The sequence below is a fragment of the Macaca thibetana genome, chromosome 11 (genome assembly GCF_024542745.1).
Source record: "Macaca thibetana thibetana isolate TM-01 chromosome 11, ASM2454274v1, whole genome shotgun sequence".
In the NCBI taxonomy this organism is placed as follows: Eukaryota; Metazoa; Chordata; class Mammalia; order Primates; family Cercopithecidae; genus Macaca; species Macaca thibetana.
The window spans coordinates 120,812,772-120,838,518 of NC_065588.1; the positions used below are offsets into that span (position 1 = coordinate 120,812,772).

Below are 25,747 nucleotides of genomic sequence, written 5' to 3' on the forward strand. Positions count from 1 at the left end.
GCTAATTTTAATTAGGTGGTGCATCCCTGTAACTCCAGCTACTCAGGAGGCTAAGGTGGGAGGAAACCTTGAGCCTGGGAGGTCAAGGCTGCAGTGAGCTTCAACTGCACCACTGCACTGTAACCTGGGTGACAGAGCAAGACTCTATCTCTAAAAAAATAATAAACTTAAAAAAAAAAAAGAAAACAAAGGTTACAAGCACTCCAAGGGCATCGCTTCCTGATCATCTGGCTACACGGAGCTACGAAGTCATCTGTGCTGTGGAGGCGCTTTCCGCCAACGGCACGCACAGGGCGAGGACAGGGTAAGAGAGCTTGGTGCTAGGGGCATCTTTCCCCAGTTCCAAGTCAGTGGCAGCACGTTTTCGCGTGGCGCTGGGCACGGTGGGAGGATTTATTTACACCATGGCAACCGGCACGTGCTACAAACTCAGCTTCCCCCTACGGAAAGCTGGTTGTTAAACATTTACCAGCACTCCACGGCAGAAAGATGCGTGTCGACAGAACGTGAGCAACATTTAACATGCGCGTGGAAGGCTGTTTCGCCTGTACAGATGTGTGCTGTGCCAGCCGAGGCTCTGTGTAAATCCTAACTCAGATCCCGTCCTGCAACTCGGCGTCAAATCCACAGCCCCTGCTCCTGCTCTGAGGCCGGGATTCCTGGCCCCTGCCCACCTCCCTCAGGGCAGCTCTCCTTGTGCCCACCACCTGCCTCCTGGAAGTTGGCCTGCATGTTCCTGCTTCAGGGCCTTTGCACGTGCTGTGCCCATGGCCTGGGGTGCTCCCCCCACTTCTGCCTGGCCAGTCCCTTCTTATTACGCAGGTCTGAGCCCAAGGGACACCTCCTCAGAGAAGCCTTGGGGCCAGCTCCCTAGAAGCTGCTGTCCTGCCCAGCAGTGGCCTCCTGACCCTGGCTTACATGTTTGCCCTTTAACTCTCTCTCAAACTGCCACGCTGATGGACCTGCGCATGGTTCAAACCCCCCATGGGTGTGGGCTCCAGGGACCCTGTTTGCCCTTTTTTTTAGAGGCAGGGTCTTGCTTGTTGCCCAGGCTGAAGGGCACGGTGGCATGAGCACGGCTCACTGCAGCCTCCACCTTCTGGGCTCAAGTGGTCCTTCCACCTCAAGCCTCCCAAGAAGCTGGGACCACAGGAGCATTCCACCTCACCCGGCTAATTTTTAAATTTTTTTGTAGAGATGGGGTCTCACTATGTTGCCCAGGCTGGTCTTGAACTCCTGGGCTCAAGCGATCCACCTACCTCAGCCTCCGAAAGTGCTGGGACTACAGGCATGAGCCACCGCACCTGGTTGACCTTGTTTGTCTTGTCCACGAAGGAATCACCTAGAATGACGTCCCCGCAGAACAGACTCAAACACCGCCCATCCTCCAGGGACAACCTGCCAGCTGTGAGCCTGCCAGGGCCCCTCCCTCAGCGCCTCCAGCTGCCAGACACGAAGGCTGGTGTTCTGGGAACTACTTCCTGACTCCAGCAGCCCAGCTTGAGATGCACCCCCCGCCCCCTCGAGCCTGACCAATCCGCTGCCTGGGGAGCGCTCACATTTTCCACCTCCTTCTGCCTCTCTGATGCGGTCCCCCCTACACTGCATTCTGGCCGATGCAAAGGCCATGTTTGTCTTTTCCTCAACCTGCAGCCTGATCTGCTCTATGCCTGGGCTCCGGCCCACCCACCAGCTGCCTTTCCTGGGAGCAACATCCCTGACTGCAGGACTCAGGGAGCCCCCAACTATCTCCCCACCTAGCACAAAGCTGGGCAGGAAACCAGAGACATCTGCTCACTTCAACTCTAAATCTGCACCCAATCCTGCCCAGCCCAGCTGGCCCTGAGTGGAGAGGACGTGGCCACCTCCTCCAGCAGGCCTGGGAAAGTCGGCACCACCAGAAGGTTGTGGGCCCATCCTGGCCCAGCCCCAGGCAGGCAGCAGGTTTGAAACAAGATACAAGCCCTCAGTCTGGGAGCTGAAACACAGCCTGGGGCGATCTGGCCCGCCCTGCCACCGGTCCCCACCATCAAGTGACTTCAGCACCTGGGGAGGCGGCTGGCCCTGAACGCCAGCACCCACCGCACAGCGGCTGCCCCTCCCCGGGGACCAAGCCTGGCTGCTCCTGCCCTGAAACAGCCTTCCCGGTCACACTGTTCCCCGTGCAAGCTGTCTGAGTGCCACAGCGAGAAGAACAAGGTCACCAGTCCCTCTGCAAAGAGCTGGGAGAGGAGAGACGGAGGAGGCAGAGGAGAGGGGGCCGTAGTGGGAGGGAGGGAGAGAAAAAGGGAGAGAGGTGGGGGAGGAGCAAAGACCTGGAGGAGAAAGGTTGAGAGGAGAGACCCAGGGACAGGGTGAGGAGGGGAGGGGGCAGGGGAGGAGGAAGAGAAGAGATGCGGAGAGAGAGAGAGAGAAAGGGGGATAGAGGGAGCTAGAGACAGAGTTAAAAGACTTAGATGGGGAAAACAGAGAAGGGAAAGCACACACAGAAATAGACGAGATGTGGACACAGAGATAGAGAGACAGAGAGAAAGGGGAAGGAAGACATGGCAAGAGAAACAGACATAGCCACCCATGCACGCACGCACGCACGCACACACACACACAGAGAGAGAGAGAGAGAGAGAAATAGAAACCTAGAAAAATGCAGGAGGCTCAGAGCTGGGGGCTTGGGCAGAGCAGACCCAGAGGGACAGAGATGGGGAGCGGTGGAGAGTGGGCACAGGTAGGACAGCAGCAGTCCGGGGCAGGGCCTCGGCCTCCCTGGGCTTCCTCCTTGGACCCAGGCTGGATGAGTGGAGCCCCGGACGGGCTGTTCCCCTCTCAGTGTTCCATCTCTGCAGAAACAGAGGCCTCCTTGGCCACATGAACCCCTATTGCTGCGGGAAGGCCATGTTGGCTACCAGGGGCTGGGCCCTGCCACCTGGCCTAGCCAGCCTCACATCCTCACTCCCCCACGGTCTGTAGTCAGGCCCCAGCATTCCTGGGCTCTGGTTTTGCAATTCACTAGGATAACGCGGCCCTTCCATCGGTGAATCATGAACTATAAACCACTGTGCCAGCGCTTGAGCTGCTCCCGCCCGCTGCCCCACAATCGTGATTCACCTCAGGGTGGTGGCGATGGGGCTCGGAGCCCAGGAGAGGATGCTCAGGCCTCAACCCAGCCTCCAGGCTCAAAAGCCAATCTCAGGGGCCAGGTTCCGGGAGGTGGGGGCTCAGCCCTCCCTTGCCAAAGCTCAGGCGTGTGGAGTCTCATGGGGGTGGGTGTGGAGCAGCTAGCATTCCAAAAGCCTACGCCTGGGCCTGCATCCCCCTGTGTCAGAATACAGAGAAGCTTCCAGAAAGAGGATGGCACTCTCCATTAAACAAGAAGGCAATCCCACTACTCCAAACAGTCATGCACATCCCTCACCTCCAGCTGGCCACAAGGCTGAGCACCAGTGCCGTGGATGCCAAGGTGGGCCAGAGTGAAGGCGGCCACATGCAGCGTGAGTCTGAGTCCAGAGACGTCCCATGGCCAGCACTTTCAATCAAGGACTTTTATATTCCACTTTATAACCATCCAAGTTTCAGAAACGCAGCCATCGAAATGACACACAAACTGCTTTGGTATAGGGCACATGGTGTGGGGGTGACAGGGCAGAGAAGGGCGGCACAGGTCCAGGCCTGGTCCAAGCGCTTCAGACAGGGCGGGTGTCCTTGGGATGACACGGTGGCATTGGCGTCTTGCTGCCAGGCTGTGGTTAAGCATTCGGGTGGCCACAGCATCTATAAAGCGTGGCTTTGCAAACATGCAGATGCACAGGCTGCCTCCTCAGCTGGACTGGCCGGACATCCCTTCTGGAAGGGGCTGGCTGCGCTCGGCTGTCAGGCCCGCTGACAATAACTCAGCTCAGAGCTGCCTCATCCAAGTTGGGCCCTGGCCAGGGAGGCCGCTGCCCATCCCAAACACCTGGGAAGGGCCGTTCCAGCTCGAGTGTACCCCCATGGGTGGTCCAGGCTGTCGGGAAGCCCACCTCGGGCTTGACAACCCCTTCAGCCACCCTGCTCCCTGCTCGGGGGCTGACCCCCAGCACCGAGGTTCTCAGCAGGGTCCTAGACCAGTGCCTGGGAGCTCCTTGGAAATGCAGTCTTGGGTCTCAGCCCTATTGTGGGGTGAGGGGTGCAGCCCAGCGACTGGCTTTCCCCAGCCCTTCTGGTGATTCCAACATGCACTCACATCTGAGGACTCGGACTGGGACATGTCCCCTCACAAGGCAGACCTTGGCCTCAGTGGGGGGGACTCCAGGAGGGCACAGCCCCAGGATGCTGGCTACAGCAATCCCAGTGTGGTCAGTGATGTCTGAGGGAGTCGGAAGCCTCACCACTGGGGAAAGTGCACGGCCCAGTGTCCCTGGAGTCACTTCTCACCCCAGCCCACAGGCTTGCCCTCCCTCGGGATCCCACCACAGCCTCCACTTCAATCCCCCCTTGACAAATGGCTAAAGGAGGGGCACCCATGTCCTTGGTCCTGAGCCATGCACCCCCCAACTTGGGAAATCCACAGGCGGCACGTGGGCGCTGTGGAGCCTGGGAGGGGCAGTCATGCCCACTCCCCGACACCTCGGAAGTCCCACCCTGTGTCCACCTCTGCAGTGTGGAATCGGGGAAGTCTGGGGTGTTGAGACGGGCGGGGCACGGCTGATCCCTTTACCCTATTTTCTGAAGGATTAAGGTTGGATTCGCATCTGAAGGTAGAGTCTGACAACTCTGGCATACAGAAGGCACTGAATAAAGGCCCCCAGATGAACATGCACATACTGTACATCCGATGGACACCTCTTGGGGGGTCTGTGGGGCGAGCAAGCTTGGGGACATGAAGCGGGAAGACCCCTGCAAGCGGCATCTGTCCTGATGACATGAGAGCAGCCACTCGTCGCTGTCTTCAGCAGAGATGTGGCCTGGAGCCACGGGAACCACGCCAGGACCACAAGCACCACAGCCTCTCTGCGGCCACCCACAGCAGCCTCCACAGCCACCCAGGAGAGAGGGGCTGTGCAGCGGGAGTGGGGGTGCTGAGAGAGCGCAAGAGACACGGAGTGGGAGACGAAATGGAGAGGAGAGGCAAGGAGGGAGAGAGGGAGATGAGGAAGAGCCCTCAGCAACTCCCCAAAGACATATATGGTAACGGCAGAGGTGCTGGAAGAGAAAGAGACAGTGACCAGCTGCCGTCCCCAGGAGCTGAGGGACACATGGCAGGGGAAGAGATGCAGGTGGTGGCGGGGGGTACTGAGCCCCGTCTCGCCCCAGGACTCCCACCCACCCCATATCAGAGGGTGTCTCCACAGCACAGATCGAGCCTGGCTCACCTGGGGTCCCCACATCCAGCATCTGACTCCCCACCGACATGGAGCCTCATCATGAGCCCCTCTGCCGCGCTGCCTTTGCAGGAGCCCTGCACAGGCCATGGGAGAGCCCTGTCCTACCTGGCGGATCAGGGCTGACTTCCAGAAGGCTGGCTTTATGGCCAGTGTGCTGCCAAGGGGACACCTGGGCCTCCCTCCAGCTCCCTGGGCCGCATGTGACAGACTAGAACCCTCAGTCTGCCACTCAGCAGGCGACTCGGAAGCTTCCTCACCTCCCTGTGCCTCTGGCTCCTCATCTGGCCAGTGGGGATAATTACACACCTCTCGCCAACACTAGTGAGCTTGAAATCATCACGGTGTGTGGCGATAGCACTGCGTGACTGTTGGCCGGCACCATCACTGTCGCCATCGCCATCACCATCATCACCATCGCCACCACGGCGGCCAGCAGCACCTGTCCCCATCACACAGCAGGGCCGGTGCCCTTGGAATTTTGACAGGGCTCCCATGTCTCACTGGACTCCCAGGTCCCACCCCCCACTCAGCCACCAAGGGGTCCAATGCATATTGGCTGAGATAAACTAAGTCTTCTTCTAAAACTAGAGGGCCCAGGAAGGCAGGGAGAACCCGACCTGCTGCCCTCCAGAGAAACACCACAGAGAAGGGAGCTCAAGCTTCCCCCGACAGAAGACATCGGGGAAGAGGCAGGCAGCATCCCCTGGCAGCGGGCACCCTACCCTTGAGGGTGCGTGGGCTCACTGGCTGGGAAGACCTGGGTTCTCCATCTTCCCGTGGTGCCTGGGGAGGGGCCTGTGTCACAGTAGGGGGAAGGGGCTGTGTCTGCTCACCCAGAAACCTATGAGGGAGAGAGAAGCATGGACAAGTATCCTAGGGCAGTTGTGAGGGGACTGGGGCTGGGCAGGAGCTCGTGTGCTCCATAGCCTGGGATTCCCATCTGATCACAAGGCCTGAGCTGCCAGGGTATGTCAGAAAGAAGGACCGGCCCACAGAGGTGTCCTGGGTGCCAGTGGTATCTAAAGCACAGGGCAGTGGCTCCCCAGCCCACAGTCACTGAGAGTCCCGGACACCTGTCCCAGCCTGCAGGTGCCAGCCACGCGGAGGCAGTGGGGTAGTGGGTGGGGAGTGGTCTCGGCTCACCTCCCCGCCCTCCTTAAGGAGCTGCAGGTTCTGTGTGATCACAGCTTTGGTGCACTCAGAGCCCACCACCGCCTGCCCCTTCCCGTCCATCACCCTGCCGCGCCCTCATCTGGAGCAGACTGATCAGCAGTGTCAGCGGCTCCACAGACCCAACCACACACAGAGACACTCAGCTGGCGGCAGCCACTGCATCTCCACTTAACAGGACAGGCTGAGCCTGAGGCTGCCGTTGATTCTGCTTGCTGCCATGGGCAGAGAGGACTCTCAGCCCCAGAGTTAGCACTTGGGAACCCTTGTTTATCCTGTGGTGGTGAACCGGGCCTGTGTGGGGTGGCAGGGCAGTGGATCTACCTGGCACAGAAGCTGTTCCGGGATATGAGTGTAACTCTCCCTCCCTGGCAGGGCCCAGGCCATGCCACCACCTCCTTAGCAAACGCAGCTGATCCGAGGAAGGGGCGAGTCCTGGAGACAGACAGGAACCTCCTGCCCAGCTTGCTTTCTGCCATCCTTCTGAGAGGCAGAGCAGACAAGCAACATTTTCCCATCCTGGGAGCCCCTGCCTGGAACAGCAGCTTCAGCAGGGGGTAAAAACTCACCAGCAAAGCCCCACCAACTCCCAGGCACGGCAGATACCACGGCTAAGCCAGGATATCTCCAGTGTAAAGAGGGGCATGTTTCCTCCCTGCTACGGAACATTCTAGGGCTTCCCTGGTGCCAGCCTGGCCCAAGGCATATAATGCCCTCCTTCCCCGGTCTCACTGTAGTCTAACCCAGAGGTCTTCTACTAGGGGCTGGAGGTGATTTCAACAGCAAGTAACAGTTGCGTGGCATATACAGTGTTGAGTTGTTTTTTTCCTTTTTTAAAAATGTGACCTAAGATTTAAAATCAGGTGGTTTCACATAAAACTAGATTTCCAGCTCATCATCAAAGATCAGAACACCTGGCAATTCAGGGCCACTGGCCAAGCGTCAGCTGGAGCTGAGAGGGGGCCCAAGCTCTGTAATGAGCCGCAGGCCTCACCACTCCCTACTCCCTCCCCAGACACTGAAGTCAAGTGTGAGCTGTTATTTATTGAGTTTGCACTTCTATTTTTCACAGGGTAAAAAAATCTCTATTTACCCATCAAAAGTGAGCAAAAGAAAGAGGGTCACATAATTTTCTCCATTTCTTTGTTCGTTTAAGGTCCTGGGAGGTACCGGGACCCCCTTGAATCCAAAGACTCAGGCTCCTGGCTGTTCCTGAAGACACGCACTGTTTCTCATGCTCCCTGCCTTTGTACTCGAGGGCCCCGTCCCTGTCCGCCTGTGGGGCTGCTCCGCAACCTCATCTTTGGGGCCCTTTATTCTACGGAGTCTTCGAGGATATGCCCCCAACGCCGCCTCCCTGGGAGCCCCATGGCATAGGGAGACCCCGCGGCACAGATCCATGGCACAGGGAGACCCCGCGGCACAGGGAGACCCCGCGACACAGGGAGACCCGTGGCACAGGTAGGTCCGTGGCACAGGGAGACCCCACGGCACAGATAGACCCGCGGCACAGGGAGACCCGTGGCACGGAGAACAAGCCGGACACTCGCTCCACGGAGAGCAAGCCGGACACTCACTCCACAGACAGCAAGCTGGACACTCACTCCTGAGACCAAGCTGGACATTCATTCCACGGAGAGCAAGCCGGACACTCACTCTGCTGAGAGCAAGCCAGACACTCAGTCACTCCATGGACAGCAAGCCGGACACTCATTCCACTGGACTCTCACTCTACCAGAGTACAGGCCAGGCCTCTACAACAGGATATGATGGGGAACGACACCCCCCACCATGGTCTCCCCACCTCCCTCTGTGCAAATGTGGATCTCACACAAGCAGAGGGGATGGGCCTCTGCTCTTCAGAGCCCCCAGCCCAGCTACCAGGAAGGGCTCCCACCACAAGCCCAGCCTCAATGCCCCCACACAGGTCGTGGGAGGGGAACTGGGAAGGCCAGCAAGAGAATGAGCATACAGTAGGTGCTCAACAGACGCCTGATGATATTTTCCAAATACCTCTTGAGGCTGTTAGCCACTCTTCCTTTGCCACAATCCCCACCGCTCCCTGCTGCCTCTCATACCTCAGCACCTATATGCTCTCGGCCTGGCACTTACTTTTTTGCCTCTCAGTCCAGAAAATTCCTAAATGCACTTCAATTTCAAAAACACCATAGCAGCTCGGCGCAGTGGCTCATGCCTATAATCTCAGCATTTTGGGAGGCCGAGGCAGGTGGATCATCTGAGGTCAGGAGTTCAAGACCAGCCTGGGCAACACAGTGAAACCCCGTCTCTATTATAAACACAAAAAATTAGCAGGATGCAGTGGCATGCACCTGTAATTCCACCTACTTGGGAGGCTGAGGCATGAGAATCGCTTGAACCCAGGAGGCGGAGGTTGCAGTGAGCTGGGATCACGCCACTGTACTCTGGTCTGGGTGACAGTGTGAGACTCCGTCTCAAAAAAAAAAAAAAAAAAAAAAAAAAAAAACACAAAAAAACAAAAATAAAACGTAGCTACATCTTTGGAATACATGCTCTGTGCCACTTGGCCTTGGTTTTACACATCTGTTAGAAGGGTAAGCAGACTGGTCAACTCTGGCTACAGAAAACTAGACAAGAAAACCCTCGCCACAAGCCAAAGGCAGCCACCCTTCCACGATCCCTGCGGATAAGGACCAAGCTCAGCCCCAGGCATCGTGGCCGGACGTTCGGAATGCGGCGAGGTGTGGCTCATGCTCCTGACAACAGCCTCCTTTCCCTCATGGGACTTTTCTTAGGCTGTAGGAAAGCGGCTGTCTCACAGCAGACACTGGGACCCCGCCCCCAGCCCGTGATGGCTGGTCTCAATGGCTTATGGGTCTCGACCTCTGGCAGCCTGGGAAAGGGAAGGCGGGCAGCTCTGGGGAGGGGCTAGAGGATGCTAGTACCCACCTAGGAAAACCTCAGGGTCCCCTTATCCCAGCTCGTGCTATTCTTGGCCTCTGTCACTCTCGCCCGGCTCCCCCAGCCACTGAGGCCCCCAGGAAGGAAATGCCTCTACTGACTCCAATCCAGCAGCCACCAAAGTGCCCACTGCCTCCAACCGCCTCCTCCGTGTGGTGCTCCCAGCATCTGCTCTGAGACGATGCTTCAAGAGCCCCGACGCAAAACAAATTCTCCCAAACACTGAGCACCCAGGATCCCCCTTTCAAAAGGTGTGCCACTGAGCCTCTCATCTCTACCATTATTTACTGGATATTTTTTCAAACCAACTCCTTTTCCTCTAGCTCAGAGGAAAAAGCAAACTTTTCCTATGAAGGACCAGATAGTAAACATTTGAGACCCTGTAGGCCATACACTTTTGGTCACAACTATGCAACTCCACCAGAGCAGCAAGGATGCTGCCATAGTCATATGTAAACAAACAGGCATGTCTGTGTTCCAACAAAACTTTATGCACAAGAACAGACAGTGGGCCGGATTAGCCCCAGAGTCCCAGTCTGCCAGCCCCTGCTCTAGCGTAAATAATCTTTCAGTCTCATTCCAAGCAACGGCGTCTGAAAAAACGGCGAGCTGAAGTACTGGCTATTTTTTCTTTCAAGTATGCATTAAGATAAACACACACAACCATTAACATTTTAAACACGTGAAGTTTGGGAACTACCCCGAGTCATCCTGGGAAGCCCTTACTTTTGGAATGTGGCCTTTGTACGCACAGAGATCACAGGTCACCCAATCAGGAGTCTAGGATTTTGCCGACTGAGGAGGCCCGTGGTTGTTTCCCCCCAGCTCTTTTCCTGGCCACTAGGGGAGGCTCAAGATAGCCTAGCAGGGTGAGCACCCCAGAGAGGGTCTCCCCTCACTTGCTGCCACCACAGAGGGGAGCCTACACTCACACTGCCAGTGGCCAAGCGACAACTCATGGAGACGGTTACTGCCAGCCATGCGGGGTGCTGGCCACCAAGCAAGTGGCTGCTCAGCATGCAGGGAGCCAGACCCCAAGGACAGCCACCCCCACCTTGCCTCTTACCTGGCTCTTGCCGCGGCGCCGATAGCTCCGTCTCACCAGACTCTTATAGTTCTCATTCTTCTTGGTCAGGTAGTAATAGAGGACGCACTCAGCCACCGTCTGTGGGACAGAGAAAGAGGACACTGAGCAGGGTACAGCGCAGGCATTCAGGGCAGGAGCCAGGAGCTCACATCCCGGGCTCATATCCTGCCTCCTCCACGTACCGGCTAGGTGACCTCGGGCAGATGACCTAACCTCTGTGTCTCAGTTTTCTCATCTGTAAAATGGGAATGCTAATTGTACATACTTCACAGAGTTATCACAAAGATCAGATCAGTTAACACGTAGGTAAAGTACTTGGGACGAGGCCTGGCCCGGAGTAAACATGATGGAAGTCTTTCCTGTTATCACAATCACTGCTGTTGCTATGGTTAATGACAGCGCTGATGTCGCTATATGTCACCCCCAGCCCTTATGGGAAACAAGGACTGCAGCCCACAGCTGGGCAAACTCAAAGCCTTCCCCAAACACAGGTCTGGGTTCTCCTTTCCCTGACTTCAGCCTTCTCTTCCCTGATATTCGGGGTCCTGAACAGCCTCTTCCAAGCCTTGCGAGTAGGGACCACCCCACGCCCCACATGCCTCTTCCTGGGTTTCTTTCTTTTCTCTGCCTCGGTCTTTTCCATGTAGATTGGGTCTGAAAGCCGGAGCAACCAGCCCTCTATGAACCCCGGCCAAATGGGACCAGTAAAAGGGGCAGCCTCAGAAAGTGATGCCACGATGCCCCCACCTGCGGGCATGGAGCCCAATTCGCCAATGCCCGCAGCCGTTCCGTAAAATGTTTCTGCGATGCTCTGGCCGGTGTCAAGCCAGGACCCCACCTCCAAGGGGCATTCTGTGAGGCCTCTGAGCTGGGCCTCAAACTTCACTGCCCTCAACAGAAAGCCCCCAGCTGGCAGCCTCCTGCCAAGTACAACCGCCAGGGGGGCTCCTAGGCAGCCCCAGGCTAAACCCGGCCCACAAACAGGACCCACACAGCAATTGAGAAAGACGTTTTATAATCAGATGCCAATAATTGCAATTCAGGGGATGTGGGTGCCCGACTTCTCCTTTAACAATTCAGGAGAGCTCATTCCTGTGCTCAGCAATGGCAGCCAGGCTCTGGACAGCAGCTGCCCCCGCGGGCGGGCACAGACTGGCTGGTCCACCTGGCTCCCAGCCAGACGTCAGCCTCACTCACTGTCAAGACCCGCCTGCCCCTGCCGGCCTCTCCGTCGGCAGCTCCTGCTCCAGACCCCTCTGGAAGCTCTACTGAAGCCTCGTTCTGGGCTGCCTCTCAGCCAAAGAACACCGTGAAGTTTACTCCCCAGCACAAAGACTTCTAATCCCCTCGTCCCGAAGGAGGATTGCTCAATGGCCAGTTTCTGAAATGCCCTGCTTCCATCCCGGGGAGCCCTAACCTAGAGTCCGCCGTGCCGTCCACTCCCTGAGGGAGACGTAGTCACTCAGAAGATGGGCTATTTATAGGGCTTGTTTCTCCACACTGGTTTTTCAGGCATGGAGAGATTTTTCCCCACACTGCTCCGTCTCTCTCCTTCTACGGTTATCAGCTCACGAGGGGCAGGCGCTGGGAACAGCTGTCCTTTAAAATAAGTGCCTCATCCTCCTGGCCTCCCTCCTACAACCAGGAAGCCCAAGCAGGGTGTCCACCAAGCTGCGGTGGGCAGGCCCCCATCTCTGAGAAACGGGATTCAGGGAAATGCTGCTTAAGACACACGGATGGCAGCCTTTCTCCTCTGACCCCCAGGATGCTGGGGGAAGACCCAGGGGCCACGTCCAACACACAGCCTCATCCAGCCAACTTCTCCCACCTGCAGCCTCTCCAGGCACAGTCCAACCAGCCTTGTGGGTGCAAAACAACGGCTTTACCATTCTCTGGGGACACTGTGTCTACCAGCCAACTGGAGCTGCTCCAGGCCTGGGCTTGACACAAAGTGGGCTTTAGGCCTCAGTTCCACACAAAGGTTTGTCCAAAGAAGATGGGGACTTGTAGGTCATACATCTGGCTTGGCATTAGGGGTGTCAGAAAGCAGTCAGTGACCCTCAGAAGGACCTAGAAAAGCTGGTCCTCCAGTCCCTCTGAGGCACGCCACTCCTGCCTATGAAGACTTCACTGGGATGCCAGGCATGCAGTGCTTCCAGAATCCATCCCCAGTATGCAAGGACGCTCCACACGGCCTTTGAGGAGCTTGCAGGAGACCCGGTCGGGCACGGGGGCTCTGGGCAGCCTGGCCGTGCAGTTCTCCCCGGGGTTCCCAGGGTTCCCAGGTGCTCAGCAACCTGAGGCTCCTCCTCCAAGGACCCAAGAGGCCAGGGCGGGGCCTGCACTGATCTATCTCCCAGATGGAAGGAAGAGAGGGAGGGAAGGAGGGAGGAGGGGAGCATGGCCCCCGGAGGAAGGGGCCAAACAGGCTAGGGCCTCGTAGGCAGGGAGGGAGGGCCTCCACCCTGAGTCCACGCAGTTGCCCACGGAGGTGGAGACCGAAGGGGAATAGGGCAGGCAGCGACTCACCTTCCTCTCAAGGAATGATGCGATCAGGCCAAAGTTCTTGGGATGCTGCATGAACCTGTGGGACGAGAAGGGTGGGCGTGAGACCTGGCCGAGGAGGGCTTCCCTGCAGGGCGGCCGATCGGCTCCCAGGCGCCTGCCATCCCCACTGGCCCGGCCTGGCGGGCACCGCCCCACTCGGAGCAATTAAGCCCAGGGGGGTGTGGGAAGGGCTGCTGTGGCAGACGGGAGGGGTGGGGACCCAGGGGTAAGAGAGGGCGTTCCTTGGAGTGAGTCACTGGCTTTAGCGCCTTTGAAAATATATTTGTTTGTCCTGCTGGAGGCGGCTTCCAGGAAAAATGAGGACATGACATGCAGCTCTTTGGTGGGGTTCCCCCCCCTTTAAAATCCGCTTTTGTTTCTCTCTCCAGCTGGATCTGGGAAGCATGGCCTCACCCGGCCCACACAGGGTCTGCTTGGGAACATGGCAGGGACCCGCCAACGGGGTCACGGCTCACCAGGCTGCTGGGCCTCCCCAGGAGAGGAGAGCTGGGAGCAGAGGCTCCGAGTGCCCATGGGGCAGCGGGAGGGGGTTGGCCAACCAAGGAGGCAGCAAGCATGGACTTAAGTCAGAGGCTGGTGGCGGGGCGCTGGCACTGTCCCAACTGGCTTCCTGCGTAGCCAGGAGAATTACTGGGAAACCACTGGGCCAGGCTGAAATGCGAGGGCCAAAGGAGCGGGAGCATGGTGGGGGCAGGGATGTGGGTCAAGGCCTGCTCCACCCCAGGGGTGCTGGGTGGAGTCCATGGCCCCAGGCCCAGGCGTCCCGGCGACGTGCCACAGCCGGACAGCCTTCGCGGGGAAAGCAGTGGCCGCCAGCGAGGCTGGACTGTGGGCTCCCACGGAGGGAGGCTGAGTGAGCACCGGTGCCCGACCTGCCTGGCCCTCCAGATGGCTGGGCAGGAGGCTAGCAGGCCCCGCACCTGCTTCCCAGCCAGACACCCGAGGATCCTGAACAGTCTCTCTCTCCTCCCAGTGGAAGCAGTGCGGTGAGGAATGGCAGGCTTCCCTGGCCTGGGATCCCACCTCGGGCGGCTGGCAAGGCCGGAGCCATCCTAAAGCCCTTCTCTTCCAGGTAGGGAGAGTCCTTCCCGCTCTGCTCCCCCTCCTTGTCCCAGTGACATTTCGTTCCTTGCAAACCCCTCCCACGGGGTTTCCCCAGGCACAGTGGGGGCTCCCAAGAGACCAGGAATCCAACTTGGGAATCTCCTAGGTCACCTGTTCCCCTCCCCCCGACCTCACTTGCACCCCCTGAAGACGTTTATTAGAAGTTTCCTATGCCCTGCACACCTCACAACAGCTGACTAAGGAAGGCCCTGTCACTCTACCCATTTTACAGATAAGGAAATCGAGGTTCAGAGGGGGAATGGTCACATGGCCAGCACATGGTAGCCCCATGCTGTCAGTAGGTGATTTTCAAAGCCCTGAGTGCTATCAATTCCTCCGCACATGAGACCTCAAACCGAGCCCACAGTCCTGGAGGGATGCAGGCGGGCAAGCTGTGGCTCAACCAGGCCAGCAGAGAGCAGCCCAGCCTGCGTCCCCCGCCCTTCGGCTACTGAATTAACAGAGGGTGAAATTATCAGACCTGCAGAGCCACATGAGATCTTCCGAAAGGCTGGAGCCACAGAAAGCACCCCAGAACACCAGTTTTTGTATTTCAGAAAAAATACATACACTAAAACATCATGCCTACCAGAAGGAATTTGAATATCGAACGCAACAGTAATTCAGTAATTCTTAACACCTGTGACTGTCCCACCATCACCTCCCTCGTTCAAAACTGTAAAAAGCATGCGACGGAGACTTCAATTTGATGTAGAAAGATCGTGTCTGCTATGGTGAGGCTGCAGGCACGAGCCACTAAGTAACCGAGTATTCCTGCTCAGGGACCAAGGCTGTCTCCTGCGGAGGACCACTGATCCTGCGCCGTGGGCACCCAACGGCTCATTACCCCACCCCTCTATTTTTATGGACGTTTCAACATTTCCGTAATCAAAAGCTACTCTTAAAAAATGATTTCCACCAAAGACCCTCCTGGATAGCCACTGTGTCCTTGTCCTTTCTGAGTTCGGTATCTGCACATGCTAGTCCGCCCGCCCCTGCTGGGAACCCAGAGTCACCCCATCCCTCAGGTCCTGCCTGGCACCTCTTTTGAGTCCACAACCGTGAACCAAAGCCCAGGGCACTGGGGAAGGAGTGTCATTGCTTTGGAGGAAGCTCTTGTCTGGAGGCAGGGTCTTCCCCAAGTCAGCTCAGTGGCCTGCTGGGTGAACGTCGGGCAGTGACAGAGTAAAGTCTCTTCCCTGCGTCCCCTCCTGGCCAAGCACTGAGACCTCCGTCCACACCTCAGTTTCCCACTCTCCTGCCTCCCAGGGGTCTGAGGTCCTGAGGAGGTGCTCTATGTCCTGGGCAGGGAACCCAGCGCTTTACGGGCAAGTGATTATAGCAGGCTTGTGCACCCCGCAGGCCACATGCGGCCCAGGATGGCTTTAAACGCGGCCCAATACACATTCGTACACTTTCTTAAAACCTTATGAGTTTTTTTGTGATTTTGTTTAGCTCATCGGCTATCATTAATGTTAGCGTGTTTTCTGTGTGGCACAAGACATTTCTTTTTCCAGTGTGGCCTGGGGAAGCCAAAAGATTAGACTCCCCGGAATTATAGCACACTGTTCCCAAGGTGTGGGGTGGTTCAGCAGGGCCCACCATCTCCTCTGGGGACCCTGGGCCAGGAACGGAGGCCTCCTTCTGCCTGGATGTCACATCACAGATCCTCACTGTGGTGTTTGGCCCCCTCAGACACAGCTTTCGAGAGAACTCAACTCCCGCCTCTGCTCTGCACAGCCCTACTCCCTGGCCCCATTCGCAAACCCTTCCCCACACAGCCTCTCCATCCCGGCTGGGGGAGTCTGAACCCTGCCTCCGCAGTGTGCATGCTGTGTGGCCTTTGTACACTGTCTCAACCTCTATGAGCCTCCGTGTCATCACCTGTGTACTGGGGTGGGCCTGGCTGAGCTGTCCTAAGGGACAGGAGGGGGAAATGCATGAAGCCGACAAGACACAGGCACGGTGATGGGATCATGAACCCACTCAGCCAGCAGCTACTGTCAAAGAGAAAACAAAATAGAAACCACCAAAAAGCCACTGGCCAGCCGCGTCCCTGCCCAAGGCTCAGGCCCAGCCTCTAAGTCCTTCCTGCCTTGTTCTTCCGACTCACAGCGCCCTGTCTTACATACAGCTGCCCTTAAGCTTTGTACCAGGTTGAAGTGTGTCCTCGGAAAATTCATGGCCACCCAGAACCTCAGAACGTGGCCTTATTTGGAAACAGGGTCTTTGCAGATGTAATTAAAGTAAGGTTGTATCGGGTTAGGCTAGACCCTAAATTCAGTGTGACTGGTATCCTTATAAGAAGAGGAGAAGCACAGAGACAAAGGTCATGTGGGGTCGGAGGCAGAGCGTGGAGGGATGCATCTAGAAGCCCTGGAAGGCCACGGATGCTGGCAGCACCAGAAGCTGGGGAGAGGCCGGGACAGGCTCTCCCTTATGGCCCCCAGAAAGAACCAAACCCACCGACACCAGGATTTGGACTTCCGGCCTCCAGAACCAGGAGAGAGTAAATCCCTGCGGCTTTAAGCACCCCCTGGCGTGTTCATTTGTGGTGGCTGCCCCAGAGACAGCGCAGGCCTCAACAGGATGGGTTTCTGGGACGGGGAGGGGGACGGGAGGCCAGGCCAGGTGATGGAGGACTCACTTCTCCCGGAAGGTCTCCTTCTCCTGCTCGCTCCACATGTTCATGACCTGGCGGTCTTTGTACACCTTCATGGGGTCGGCCATGAGCCCGTTCATGTTGATGAACTTGATGCGCTGCTGGTCGGCGTCGTACAGCATGGGCGGGATCACGGCCAGCTGGCGCATCTGCTTCTCCAGGTTCTGCGGGGAAACGGAGGGCAGGGTCAGAGCGCCCGGGGGCGAGGTGCTCCGGCCAGTGCAGGGGACCCAGGGAAGGCACAGAGGGGACCGATGTTCTGTGCCCGGGTAGGGAAAATGCAAAACCGACGAGAAGGAGAATGATGAGTTTAAAAATAATAAGAGCTCATGCTGGGGGAAGGGAGAATGTAAAGGCCTCCCCGACAGGTTTATGGTGGGCAGGACTGTAGATTCAATGCAGAGAGCAGCAGCTGCCTTCTCTGCAGTGGGAGGGGAGCCATGAATCTTCCCTTTGGAAACGCAAGCGCCATAAAGCACTGCGGGAAGGATGCTCAGCCCAGCTGGGCCCAGGGAGCCCGGGAGACAGGACGGCCTTCCAGGTTCGGCAGGCAAGAGTGGGCCCTGGGGTCCAGCTGGCCCCACGGCATGCAGGCAGCCCAGGGGCGCAGAGAGGGTCGGCCGCCTCGCTGGTGGAGAGAAGCCTTTCCTTCCCCCACACCCCACGCCCCCTCCCAGCATCCCGCTCCTTCAAAGGGCCCACCTGGGATCTGGCCTACCCAGCCCTGCATGCGGCAGCAGTCAGGCGGCCGCTCCTCTAATGCACTGGGATGACTATTAAGAGGCTCTGAGCCGCCACTCAGCTGGGCTCACTTCCCCAAATCTCGCAGCCAGCCAATTACTGGCGATTAATTACCCATCTCCGGAGGCAAGCGAGGGCTCCGCGTAGCCAAGGTCAGCCAGTTCAAACGATCCAGCTGCCCGGCGGCCCACATCCAACCTCTTCACTCGAGGTGCAGGACTCCCAGCCAGGGGCCGGGTGCGAGGCACAGCTCTGACCCCGGGGTGGGACAGGGTTCCCACAAGAGGCCGGTGTCTGTCTCCCAGAACTTTGGAGCTGTACCCCACACCCCAATACAGAACGCTGACCTTCCTCGGATGTCTCAGGGACGTAATAACAGCAGACCCCCAGCAGAGTCCTCCCTGGCAGGACCTCTGCTCCGCCCTCCGACAGCTGCCTTCCTGTCCTTCCCATGCCGGCCATGTGCTCTGACCGCAGGAAGCTCCCAGAAGGATGGGAAGTGCCTGTCCTCCGGCCCAGACCCTTCCCTTGCACACTCCCGGGGAACCTCAGGTCACCCCAAGCTGGCTGGGGAAGTTTCTGTCCCAAATTCCACTTCCACCCTTCACCCTGGACACAGCATCCTTGATGTCCCTGAGGACTCTGGTGACTGCATTCCCATGTGGCCAGTGTGTGTGTGTGTACATGCAACAATCAGCCCAGGCGCCACATCCTTGGCCATCAGGTAAGGAATGCAGAGGAGAGGGCCACCGGCCTCCTCCTTCCAGTGCAGACTAAACCCACGTCCAGCCTCTCTGCGGGATGTCCACAAGGGCAGAGCGCCGGTGAGACGGGGGCTAAAACGGCCCAGCTCCGGTGCCCAGCCTTCGAGGGCCAGGCCCTGTGACTGTGCAATGGGATGGCTTTCTGAGCTCTGTTTTCTGTCAACTGGATGTTGTTGTAAACAAAAACGTACCACAAGAAGTTTTAAAATTAAAAATTATGTTTTAATGGCCAGATTCATCTTTGGATTGCCTGTTTCAGAATCATGTGGGTGGCTGGGTAAAAATTCGGATTCCTGGGCTCTGCCCCAGACCAGCTGAATTAGCATCTCTGGTGAGAAACTGCAACTTAAACCAGCCGCCCCCTCCCTGGGGCCCCTTCCATCTGTCTAATCTGAGCATCAGCATCTCAGGGCAGCACGTTCTGTTGTCCAACAGAGCGCTCTGCAGCCAGGGAGGTGTTCACTGTCTGCCCCGCCCAGGAGGGGAGCCGCCAACCACAAGCGGCTGTCGAGCTCTTGAGATGTGTCAGATGCAACCGAGGAACTGAATTGCTAATTTTATCCCATTTTAATTAATTTTGATTTCAATAGCCATGCGTGGCTCTGCTGCGCTGAGCTGAAGGGCTATAATCTCCCATCTGGACAAAAGCTCTCCCCAGACAAAAGTCCCCAGAAGGAAGAAACGTGCCGTGGCTGCTTCATGTCTGCCGTGGTATTGGGAGCAAGGGGTAGTGTCATCATGGATACCTGACCCACAGGACCCAGGAGGGACAGGCTGATGCCAACTTCCTCCCCAGGAGAAAAGGCTGCCCCTCTGCTTCCTGGCCATCTGTGGGCCCCCATGACGGCAACCAGGGTCACCTCGGCTGACCCCAGGGTGTCCTGGTACCCCAAAGAGGCCTGAGGGGAAACCAGCCCTGCTCCAGCCAGGAGGGCTGAGATTCCTGTGAGAAGGTCGTGGCTGTGTGGACAGACGGCGTGCTGGGAACTTACCGGCCTGCACCATGCTCCCCCCACCCCGCCAAGCTCTGGCCCCCGGAAGGCTGACCCTGGAACCCACAGGTACTCCTGCCCCTTGGGTTTCTGGTTGGACTCAGCCAATGGGAAGTTCCAAAAGGAGGCAGGAGATGGTAAGAGTGAGAGGCAGGGTCCTCGTCCCCCAACCCCTTCCGTGCTGTGGCATCTGGATCGGGGAGCACTGGGGCCCTCTCTGCAGGGGGTCCTGCCACACCCCATCTCGGACACATTAACACCCCTCTCTCCGCTCACCCCTGCAGGCCTGGGACGGGCCGTGGCTTCCTGAGGCTTCTACTCCTGGGTACCTCGGTGCCCACGTTGATTCTGCGGCGGCAAGCCCCTTGATGTAAACCACCCGGGAGGCGGTTTCTGGCTAGGGCCTCTGCACCCTCACGGGGGATGCCAGGGAAAAGGAGCTGAGGCCGGAGTCAGGGCCTGCACTCACCTCCTGCTCTGAGAGGCCGTCGATGATCTCCGACACCTCGTGCTCGCTGCGGGCGGCTGACATGGACAGCCCACTGCCCCGCTGGCCCACCCTGCTGGGGACCAAGGGGACACACTCAGGACCAGCCTTTTGGTGGTCGGGGACACTAGCAGGCCCCTGTGGCGCAGCCCTGAGCCCACGCCCTCCCCAGAGAAGAAGTGTGGGCAGCAGGCAGCAGAGGGGCTGGCCCCACACCAGGAGTCCTGGGGAGGCGTGGAGCCCCCACCCCAACCCAGCATGGCCAAACCCTGTGACACGGGCAGCTCACTCGCTTCCTCTCTCCTAAAATACCCTGAAAAGCCCAGCCACAAAGATCTGGGTTCAAAGCCCCGCTCTCCCTCTTTGGCCCTGGGGCAAAGTGTTTCTCTCTGTGCCTCAGTTTCCTCCCCTGTCACATGAGGATTCAAAAGTGGCACCCGGCTGTCTAGAGCTGTTGGGAGGAACTTAATGAGACACGGCTTATGAGTTCAGTTAAGGGTGAAAGCTGTTGTTATTATCACCAATGAATCGTCTTGTCTGTGCATCCAAAAAAAAATGGCCATAGAACCACAGCTGCTTGTCACCAGGTACCTCTCACACAGGGTCCACCAAGTCCTCACAGCCACTGGGGGAGGCTGGCAGCCTGGTCTCTTAGCCACATCTCTCCCCTTTGTCCCACACCGGGGATCTCAAACTCAACTGCCTTCAGGGGTCGTGCAGGCCACAGAAATAGGAGTGCTTGCCCCCAAAACGTATTTAAGCTCCAAGTAAGTGTCAGGCCAAAGAGGCTCCACGGGACACATGCCAGGGTCTGGTAGGGCCCCGGCTACTGGCCTGAGAAGCTGCTGCACTGTTCTATTCCTTCCTGGCCGGGTCACCTCTGCTGAGGATGCCTGGAGCTGACCCCTGACATGGGGGGCGCTGGGCTCGGGCCCCGCTCACCTCTGCATGCGCTCCTGCAGCTCGCGCTGCTTGCGAATCTCCGGGAACTGCTTCTCGTAGTACTCGCGCACCTTGCTCTCCTTGGCCCGCCGCCGGGGGTTGTTCTCGATGCGCTCCACCTTCTTCTCCCAGGCCTCCATGAGCTGGTCATAGCGCTGGCAGAACTTCTGCTCCTGGGAGAGCGCGGGGGAGCACTGCAGAAGATGCTCCTGAACCTGGCACCCGCCGCCCCGCCCCTGCCCACTCACATGCAGGCAGACACACAGGCACACGCACACATAGACACACTTCACACAGGCACACACACATGCAGTCACACAGACACACACACGCAGTCAGATACACACAGCCACACAGACATGTACATAGAGGCACACACACACAGTCAGATGCACACAGGCACACACACACACAGAGGCACACACAAGTCACACAGGTGCACACAGACGCACACCCAAGTCACACAGGTGTACACACAAGTCACACAGGCACACACAAATGCAGTCACACAGACACACCTATACAGTCAGATACAGTCACACAGACATGCACATACAGGCAGGCACACACACATACAGTCAGATATGCACAGGCACACACAAGTCACAGACACACATGCAGTCACACAGACACACAGTCACATACACACATGCAGTCAGACACACACATAGTCACATGGACACAGTCACACAAGTAGACAGACACACTCACACAGACACAGTCACACAGACAGATACACAGGCAGACAGACACACAGATTCACAGTCACATAGGCAGACAGAGAGTCGTATAGGTAGATACACCGAGGCAGACACACACACATATATACACAGGCACATAAGTCACACAGCCAGCCAGCCAGACACACAGATGGTCACACAGGCAGACACACAGTCAGTCACGCAGGCAGGCAGACACACACATGGTCATGCAGGCAGACATATGACAGACACACACACAGTCCATCACACAGGCAGGCAGACACACACACATGGTCATCCAGGCAGACATATGACAGACACACGCACAGTCACAGGCAGACAAACTGGTGCACACACAGGGTCACACAGGCAGACATGACGGACACACACAGAGTCACACACGTAGACACACAACAGACACATACATGTCACACAGGCAAATGACAGAAAGACACACACATTGTTGCATCGATATCCAGCAGACGGGGGCCCCTGAAGAAAACCCACAGACCTCCCCTGGAGGACATGGTCACCTCCCTTCCTGGTGAACCAGCCACCCAGTCCTGGCCTCCTCTACAGAGGCCTGGTCCCAAACGGATGCCACCCGCCATATGTGGCTCAACTGAAATCACAAATTGAGTAACATTTAAGAGTCGGTTTCTAGTTCTCCCCAGCCACACTCCCAGTGTCCAGCAGCCACATGTGGCTGGGGCTCCGGCCGCACCAGACAGCCCGGATGGAGCCCACTGCCACACCAAAGGAAGCTGTGCTGTACCGTATGGCATGGGGGCCCGTCAGCCCCGGGGAGGGGCAGCCTCCAGAGAAAACCACATTGCAAGCAGTTCCTCATTCCCCAGCCTCACCCCAAGGACCAGCTGTGAGGACCTCAGCAGCTCCCAGAGAGGGGGCTCTGCCCTCCCTCCAGGACAAGGAAGTCCCTCTCCACATCTAACCACAGCGCTGCCTGCTGCATGTCCTTTGAGAAGAGATCCCCAATCAGCCTGGAGCATAGCTGCCTGGCTTCCACATCTCCAAGGTGACTTGAGCAAGCGGCGGGGGGCCCACCCACACAATCCCAGTTATCCACCTCCAACAGCTGGGGATGGACAGATGGTGTGGTCTGGGATCCTCCGCAAACACCCACTTGGCGCTTCGGCACAATCAGAAAGCCCTTCTCTGGTCCTGGAGCCCAGACACCCCAGCCCCACCCCGTCCCATAGTTCAGCTTCTGACCAAGGGCAAGCTGTGCCCTCCATCCTCCATAGCCCCGTGACCACCACGGTCCCCACAGGGTGGTCAGGCTGGTGCTGAGTGGCCCAGAACCTGACCCCATGCATGCAGGCTGTGCCAGGAACCCGCTGGAGATCGAGAGGCGGTTCTGGTGACAGACAAACATGCTCGGGGCAGTGGCTGCGGGCAGCCCCAGTGAGGGATGGGGACCACGGGGACGGCAACATCCAGCCCATGCCACCTCGGCCCCTGTCCGAGAGGCCCCAGGCTCACAGGTGAGAAAAGCTCGCCTCAAGCCAGCGGAGGAAAGTCACGCGGTGACTGGTGCAGACCAGCGGGCAGAAACCAACAGGCCACTGGCCAGCGGGGCCTCGGCCTGTCCACGTTGCCAGCAGGGTGCTGGCAAGATGGCCTGGCTTTCGCTGGGTCCCTCGTGGAGTGTGCGGGTGGCAAAGGCCCCCAGCAGTAGTGTCCCTGAGGGGACATCCGGCCACCTCCATGGCCCCAAGCACCAGGCTCTGCCTTCTGCCCAGGACAAGGAAGTCCCCCTCCGGGTCTGACCACAGTGCTGCCTGCTGTAGCCTGTGCCTCTGTCCACGGTGCTGGGTGTGCACTCGGCCTGCCTTGAACAGTGCAGGGCGGGCAGCTCTGGCCTGGCCTGGGTGGCAGGGAAGATGCTCATTGGCGTTTTTCTACAAGGGCGGACCCACTGGCCAGAGGAGGAAGCAGACCCCTTCCTCCCTTTCCTCCCTCTCTCCCCGCCTCTCTGTCTTACACACACACACACACACACACACACACACACACACACACACAGACACATACACACACAAACATACACACAGACACATACACACACACACATACACACAGACACACAGACACATACACACACACACATACACACAGAGACACAGACACACACACACACACACAGACACAGACACACACACACACACACACAGACACAGACACACACACACATACACACAGAGACACAGACACACACACACACAGACACACACACACAGACACAGACACACACACACACAGAGACACACACACACACAGACACAGACACACACACAGACACACACACAGACACACACACACACACAGACACACACACACACACAGACACAGACACACACACACACACACACACACACACACACACACACACACACAGACACACACACACACAGACACACACACATACACACAGACACACACACACAGACACACACACACAGACACACACACACACAGACACACACACACACAGACACACACACACACACACAGACACACACAGAGACACAGACACACACACACACAGACACACACAGAGACACAGACACACACACACAGACACACACACACACACACAGACACACACACACACAGACACACACAGAGACATAGACACACACACACACAGACACACACACACAGACACACACACACACAGACACACACAGAGACACAGACACACACACACAGACACACACACACACACACACAGACACAGACACACACACACAGACACACACAGAGACACAGACACACACACACAGACACACACACACAGACACACACACACACAGACACACACACACAGACACACACACATACATACACACACACACAGACACACACAGACACACACACACATACACACAGAGACACACACACACACACACAGAGACACAGACACACACACACAGACACACACACACACAGACACACACACACACACAGACACACACACACACATACACAGACACACACACACATACACAGACACACAGACACACACACAGACACACACACAGACACACACACACATACACAGACACACACACACGGACACACACACACATACACATACACACACACACACACACAGAGACACAGACACACACACACATACACAGACACACACACACAGACACACACACAGACACACAGACACACACACACATACACAGACACACACACACAGACACACACACACACAGAGACAGACACACACACACACACACACACACACACACACAGACACACACACAGACACACACACACAGACACACACACACACACACAGAGACACAGACACACAAACACAGACACACACACACACAGACACACACAGAGACACAGACACACACACACAGACACACACACACACACACACACACACACACACACAGAGACACACACACACACACACAGACACACAGACACACAGACACAGACACACACAGACACACACAGACACACACAGACACACACAGAGACACAGACACACACACAGAGAGACACAGACACACACACACAGAGACACAGACACACACACACACACACACACACACACACACACACACACGGAAAGACTGGAGCCCCCGCCCCACCGGCTACTCTGTGGGGTGCTGGGAGCGCAAATCCGCCAAGGAGAAGGAGCAGGCCAGTCATGCCTCTGGGACCACAGACCGAGCCAGCCTCTCAGCCAACTGGGCCTCCAGAGGGGCCAGCTCAGCTTCCCAGGAGACGTGGCAGGCCTGGGGGGCCGTGCTGGTGCTGAGCATCCCGTGACAGGGACAAGGCCCTGCTCTCTGGGAAGAGGTGGGTGCCAGGAACCTGCTAAGGTGTGGGGGTCCCTGGGTCTGAGGGGGGTCTGGCTCCCCATTGGGGGTGAGGCAGGCACATCGGAGTTCTTGGCCAAGCCCCCCTTCCCAGGCCTTACTGAAATCAGTGAAGTCAGGGACTTCGGCTTCTTATACCACAAGAAAGAGACCATCCCAATCGCCACCGCGGCTTCAGGGGGTGTTGAATTTGTTTCCGTCTGTCCCAAGATGGGCCACGAAGCCACCCTGGACCCTTCTTGGAAGTCCCTGGTTTCTGTCTGACTCTTCTCTAGCTTTAAATTAAGCCGATTTCTCCCTCCACCCCCTCCACAGACCCCCCAAGGAGCCACTGGCGATCTTTAAAGAACTCAA

At 57.4% G+C, this 25,747-nt stretch overlaps 2 protein-coding genes across 31 annotated transcripts in view; one reads left to right on the top strand and one right to left on the bottom strand.

Annotated features, from left to right (window-relative positions):
• Positions 1 to 25,747, bottom strand: part of NCOR2 (nuclear receptor corepressor 2) — a 240,891-nt gene that overhangs the window by 83,649 nt on the left and 131,495 nt on the right. For 25 of the 30 annotated variants that reach the window (XM_050747807.1, XM_050747805.1, XM_050747806.1 and 22 more), the window contains 5 exons: positions 20,818 to 20,990; positions 19,858 to 19,951; positions 16,877 to 17,055; positions 13,087 to 13,141; positions 10,537 to 10,635 (listed from right to left, as the gene is read on the bottom strand). In XM_050747807.1, the coding sequence (XP_050603764.1) occupies positions 10,537 to 10,635; positions 13,087 to 13,141; positions 16,877 to 17,055; positions 19,858 to 19,951; positions 20,818 to 20,990 (600 nt within the window). The remainder of the gene's footprint in view (positions 1 to 10,536; positions 10,636 to 13,086; positions 13,142 to 16,876; positions 17,056 to 19,857; positions 19,952 to 20,817; positions 20,991 to 25,747) is intronic. The other 5 variants (XM_050747808.1, XM_050747826.1, XM_050747825.1 and 2 more) reach the window with 1 other exon arrangement.
• TMEM132B (transmembrane protein 132B) overlaps positions 1 to 25,747 on the top strand; it is a 1,306,862-nt gene that overhangs the window by 44,503 nt on the left and 1,236,612 nt on the right. The gene's annotated exons all lie outside the window — the stretch shown is intronic.